Raw genomic sequence first — 6,229 nt, forward strand, 5'->3', positions numbered from 1 at the left:
GAATGATTTCATACTGGATGAGACATTTAGAAATGAATACTTGAATTAGAGCCACAAACTGAGACCCTTCATGACTACAGTGAATTTGGATATCTCGCAGAGGAGATAACGCCAAACCATACACAGGACACACAGCTGGGATTCGCCAGATGCCCCAGGAAGGGTTTATTTAATTCATTCCAACAAATAATCCTATAATGTGTTTAAAAGCACAGAGACCCAAGTCCTCATATATGTAGTTGTTATGGTTACAGAAGGAAAATAAATAAATATCTGTGCACACAGAGATAGTATGAAATCACTCTACAGTGAAAATCATAGCCTCTAGAAAAAGCTTTGAAAATCAGAGATGGTGCCATCACCAGACAACACAAGTGCTGGGGTGCAGGGCAGGCCTCCCTGCTTCTCATAGCATTTGCATGGTTTGTGAGTCCCATTTAATGACATACAATGAGGGCACTGGGGGAGGAAAAGGGAACAGACACACAACCCGAGAGCACACTGTCATTTGTTTATTTTGCACAAGTGATGTCATAAGCAAGGATTTTGCCTGTGTTCTAGTTTTTCTCCAATAAATAAATAACTATGTACAAATATATTGAGTTTACAAAATAGAAGAGGAAAACCTTTGTCTTACAAAAGATACATTTCTATGATACATTTATTTCCATATACTGAAGCAGGATTTCATTCCTGGCTTAGTTGAACCAAAGACCTTGCAGATCCTGTGTGGCAGTGTCTAGAGCTGTGTGCCTAGTCTTTTCTACCAAAGAGCAAAGCTACACAATGAAAATTCCTCAGTTTCTTGACAATAAGGGCCTGACTTGGCCTGCTACTTATAACTGATCCATATTTAATGTGTTCCAGAAAAATTGGAAGCAGTCTGGAACAGTTGTCCTCAAATTACTGAGTAGACACACCCCCTGCTGATCTTGTTAAATATAGATTCTCATGAACTAGATGGGGTGGAGCCTAGGATTCTGCATTTCTAACCAGCTCCCATGGGCAGCTTCCAATTCTTGCTCAGGGGCCACATTCCAAAAGGCCTCTCTGAAATGGTAGAAATTCTCTGAGGACCTGATTAAGGCTAGGCCCTAATTGGGCATCCTCCAGTATCTATTCCCAAGCTCCCAATTCCACAAGACCAGTAGAGCTGGTTTTATTTTGGTCTACCAGTGACAAGAACAGTGAGAGTCAATTGCTAATTGGCATGAATCTTGCAGTTCAAAACTTTCTTAAACTGTTTCCTGGGAGGTGCTTATCTCTTCTCTCAATCTAGAGCAACCTTCTCAACATTTTCAACACTGTCAAAAACAAGTAATAACAACAAAAAAGGAAACTGCATAAGAAGATTAGCAACAATTACCATTTTTCAGTACAAATCAAAACAGCAACAAAATTCAGGCTCACTGTTTAAAAATAAAGATAAAAACCTCTTTGGGTGTAATTTCTACGACAGTCCAGCAACATCAATTTAATACCTGTTACATCTCAACATTTGTTTAAAATTATTTCGCTCTGGGAACCTGAAATTTCAGGATAAATTAGCAAATCTGGTGAAAAAGCAAATGGCCATTTTTACTTTTAGTGTTTTTGTTTCTGTTTCACGTAGGCTTTCTGTCTGAGCAGATAGCTAAGAGCAAAAGAAGTAGGGTCAGGCACAGGTAGGGTGACTCAAGTGAGTTGGCCCAGTTCCTGGGCTGAGAAAACTAGGAAGAATGGGGAATAAATGGGGCTTGCTTCATAAATGTGAGAGGGCTAGGAAAAAAACAAATTCACCAAGATAGTTTAGCTGTCACATGACAAGTGGGAGTCTGGAGAGAGAGAGAGAGAGACCGGAGAGCCGTGCAAAGTGGATACTGGAGACATACAGGTAGGAACAAAGGATACAAACAAAAACCTAGATACTTAAAAAATAAATAAATATTTTGGTCATCCCTAGCCCACGAGGTCAAGGTCTGCCCAAAAGGCTCTCGACCAATAACGCTCCCCCTCCTGCGCCCAGTGATGAGGACCTGGGACACATCGCAGTCTGTGTCTTCGTTGCAAAATTGCCATCTCTGCCCAGTGGTCCAGTGACGTCAAGGAAGAGGCCGAGGCTCATTCTCCTCTCTCTAATCACTCCCTCCCCAGTTAGCCATGGAATCGAAGAAAACAGCTTGGGGGTGCGAGGAGGGTCTTCTCCAGCTGTAATGCCAACTAAGGTGCTTTGGGTAGCAAAGCTGGGGGTGAGGAGGCCCAGGAGGGAGAGAAAGGCCACGCCAAAGCCGGGCTCCTGGACGGAGGCCGCTCAGAGTCTCTGCGGCTTCCGCTCGGTCCGCACGGACTGCAGCACTACCTCCTTGGAAGGGGCCGCGCACTTGTACTCCATCTTGGCCCTGGCGGCGCCCTGCTTCTTGCGCAGGTGGCAGAGGAGCGCCAAAAGCGCCACCACCAGGCACAGGCTCGCGATGGAAATGCCTATGAGCACGCCCGAATGCACGCGCCCCACGGCCGGGGGACTCGAGGTGCAGCCGGGCGTCGGGCCTCGGGGGGGCTCCCCAGAGCCGTCGTCACCACCATCCACCTCGGCGGAGTCACAGTCTTTGCCAATCAGGCGGACACGGGCCGAGTCGGGCCCGCAGATGCACTCGAAGGTACCGGGGAGATTGAGGCACACCCCAGAGCAGTAGCCGCCGTTTTCACACTCGTCGATGTCCGAGCACATGAAACCGTCGTCCAGGATGTAGCCGTCAGGGCACTCACAGTTACCCCGGGTGTTGGGGTCGCAGTCGGCTGGACAGGCAGTCTGGTTGCAAAACATCTGACACCTGTGCGGCTCGTGGGGAATGGGCGCGAAGCCCTCCGCGCAGACGCAGAGGTAGCTTGTTTGGTTCAAGGGCTGGCACTGGTACTCGCAGTTGGCTTTGAAGCACGGGTCCACGGGCTCCACACACTCGCCGTCCACCAGGTCGTAGCCAGGTTTGCAGTGGCACTCGAAGCCACCCTGTTTGTTGACACAGCGCTGTGGGCACGGACTGGGCACCAGCAAGCAGTCATCCACGTCCTCGCACCGGTGTTGGTCGGCCGCCAGCCGGTAGCCCGTCTCGCACATGCACGAGTAGGAGTCCGGCTTGTCCGGGTTGGGAACGCAGAAGTGCTCACAGAGGTTGTTGCAGGAGTGCGTGCAGGAGCGGCCGTCTGCCTGCAGGGCGGCGCCGGCTGGGCACAGGCAGCGGGGAGCCCCTGCGATCGTATTGCACGCGTGCTCGCAGCCGCCGTTCTCCACGCTGCAGTCCCAAGCGCCCGGCGCCTCCCTAGCCCAGTGCCCCTGGACCGCTTTGGGCGGTGCGGCGCACATCAGCTCTAAGCCGAGGGGCGCCACCGCGGCGGAGCTGCCCACCGGCAGCGCCTGGAAGTCCGCTCCGCGGGCCGCAAACGGGGTGCGGTAGGTGATGGAGACGGCAGCAGTCGCGGCGCCGGGCTTCACAGCCAGGGGCCTGCAGGTAGCTGGGAAGTAGAACTCGCAGAGGAAGCCATCGGCCTTCACATCGCACTGCTGCTCCTCCCAGACCGGCTCGCCGGGCGCAGTGGCCCCAGCAGCGGAGACAGCGACGCACAACGGGCCGCAGGGGGGAGCCCCATTGAGGTCGAGCCGCGCCCACCTGCTGTAGCTGGTGTTGTTGTCTCGCGTAACCCACTCGAAACCGCGCAGGGGCCCGAGGGGCTTGGGGTCGCCGCAGCCGGGTGGCAGCTGAAGGCCGATCCAGAGGCGCCGGCTAACGCCGCGGTCGCCGCTCAGTAGCAAGGAAATGACATCGGCAGCCACTGAGGAGCGCACTGTCATTAGGTGGCCCCGCAGTCTATTGCAGATCTGACTGGCATCGAGGAAAGTCGCGGGGCCCGGGTAGAGCGCGAAGCAGTCGTGCTCCACGCACTGGCTGCCACCGGGCTGCGGTTCTACGGGTGCGGGGAACCCCGGGCCGGCCAGGGTCAGCACGCCAAGGAGCAGGACCCCGAGCATGTTACCCAGGCGCACAGCGTGCAGGCGCCGAGGAAAGCGCTGGCACTGAGACTGGGCCGTGCCGGAGCAGAGGAGCGCAGGACGCGGATGACGACAGCCGCTCCTGTCCATCAGCCCAGACACTTCTAGCCGCGGCGCGCAGCCCCTGCGAGGCAGCCTCTGACATGAGGATCGGCCGGGGCACGAGTTTATAAGTGCGCGGCCCTCCCTCCCTGGACGTTCGGGAAAAGGAAGGAAGTGCCTAGTGGGAAGGGCTGATGCCGCATACTCGGATTGCTGGGTTCTCTGGCCGCCCTGCGCCCGCCCTCGCGCATGGGATCACCTCGCGGGGATGAGTAAACTCTGCCCTGGCGCAGGGAAGTTCTCGGGCGGGGCCGGTAGGGGCAGGCGCCAGGGAAGGCCAGCACCCCTGTAGAGACACGACTGTCCCCGCCCCCACCACTCGGGCCCCCATGCGTGCAACCTCTTTCATCTCTTGGTTCTCCTTTCTTTCTTTTCATATATGTTACGGCCACTTCCAAGGAAAGCCTGGATTGCAGAGCTCTGGGAACCGGAGACTTCAGAGAAGAGGGCTTTGAATGGAGCGTGGGGGAGATGGTGCACAGGACCTGCAGGACGCTGGGAGGGGTGATCGGCACCAAGGGAACTTTGGCAGGAACTGCCTAGGACGTGGACTTCCCCAAAGACAGGATCGCAAGGAGAAACAGCTGGATCCCATCCCCGGCCTGGGTGCCTGGCTCAGGAAACCAGCGGAGCGTTTGGCCTCACAGGACAGTGGGTGTGGCTGGGGTGAAGGGGCAGGGCGGGGAAGACTGGCCTAACACCAGCGCCCTCTGCCCTATGGCTGGCCAGGGACCCGCAAGTCCCTGGGCACGCACGAGTCAACGCCAGACTCCATTTCGTCGGGTGGGGAAGCCGCGGGGACACCGTCAGGGCGCCGAGGTCCGGACCCCGCTCAGAGGCCGTGGCAGGTGGATTGCTGCGGCGCCGGGTAGGAGCAGGCGCGTGGGAGCAAGTCATCCTGGCCAGTTTCGGTCCAGCTTCCGAGGGACGTGCTTCTCTCACCTCAACAGAGTGGCTGGCAGTGCCCCCGGGGGAGGCGCTGCGGGATCCCAGCGGATCCCACCCGGGTCGGCTAAGGAGGTTTCCATTTCGTCCAGAGGCCGAATTGATACCGAGGTGCATAGAAATGTCACTTGCTCGGCAAAGGGCACTGAAGAGCCAAGGTCCTGTGGATGGGCAGGGTGGGGAGGGCTGGAGGAGGAGATGGGAATCTGTCGCTTTCGACCTCATCAGGTAGTACACTTACCGGGAATGCGGAAGAGTGTGTCTCCCCCTCAGGTCGCCCCCATAATGGTGAGAGACAAACGGTTTAAAAACACCCTTGAGCCGAGATCGCGCCACTGCACTCCAGCCTGGGGGACAGAGCAAAACTCCTTCTCAAAAAAAAAAAAAAAAAAAAAAACACCCTTGCCTCTCTCCTCTACTGTCCTCACAACGAGCGCCAGGGGGCGGCGCTGTCGAGCTCTAAACAAAGCCAAGGAAGTTGGAGAAGTTTCGGTCTAAAAAGGGTTAAGGTGTAGGAGCACATAGGCCTCCCTCTGGGGTTGGAAGCTGCGTTCCCGGGCGGTTCCGCGTGGATTCCGCGGCGTTCACCTCTTGCCTCCAGGGCCCCGTAGATCCCGGACTTTAAACAAGAACAGAGAGTATGGCCTCTGCACGTGCGACAGACACGCACCGGTGGGGTGGACCCGGCTGGACTGGACTGACCCGCAGTGACCAAACGGGTGGGGCGTGGACACTCTGAAATTGAAAGGGGCTAGCACCACTATTCCGCCCCATACTCCCCAGCGCCTTGGGGCAGAGAGCCTCAAAACATCCCGCTGAGCTGAGCTCTGCGCTGGGAAGGCCGCCCCAGCTCCCAGAAACCAAGGAGCTTCTGGATACGGGGTTCTGAAGCTCCCGGAATACACACAGCTGCACCTCCCCTGATGCGGACTCCCTGGGAAGAGGAAGGGAAGAGCAGCAGATAGGACAGTAGGGCTGTCCTCGGCGGGAGCAGGCAAGCGGTGGCTGCCCGGGCTGAATCAGGGGGTCGTGACTCCGGTGCACAGCTTGCCTAGCGGGACGCAAAAGCAAGGCTGCCTGGGGTGCCGCCGTGGGGGTGAGGGCGGAGCCTCAGGGGCAGGAACCTCGTTGAGGCACTGCCGAAAGGTCTCCGAATAT

General features: G+C 56.3%; 1 protein-coding gene across 1 annotated transcript; it reads right to left on the reverse strand.

The window, feature by feature from the left end:
• Positions 1-497: 497 nt before the first annotated feature.
• THBD (thrombomodulin) lies at positions 498-4,380 on the reverse strand. Its single transcript, XM_050745474.1, has one exon. It carries the CDS (start codon positions 4,112-4,114, stop codon positions 2,291-2,293), a length of 1,824 nt encoding a protein of 607 aa, XP_050601431.1. The 5' UTR covers positions 4,115-4,380; the 3' UTR covers positions 498-2,290.
• Positions 4,381-6,229: the final 1,849 nt, after the last annotated feature.

The sequence above is a fragment of the Macaca thibetana genome, chromosome 10 (assembly GCF_024542745.1).
Source record: "Macaca thibetana thibetana isolate TM-01 chromosome 10, ASM2454274v1, whole genome shotgun sequence".
Lineage (NCBI taxonomy): Eukaryota > Metazoa > Chordata > Mammalia > Primates > Cercopithecidae > Macaca > Macaca thibetana.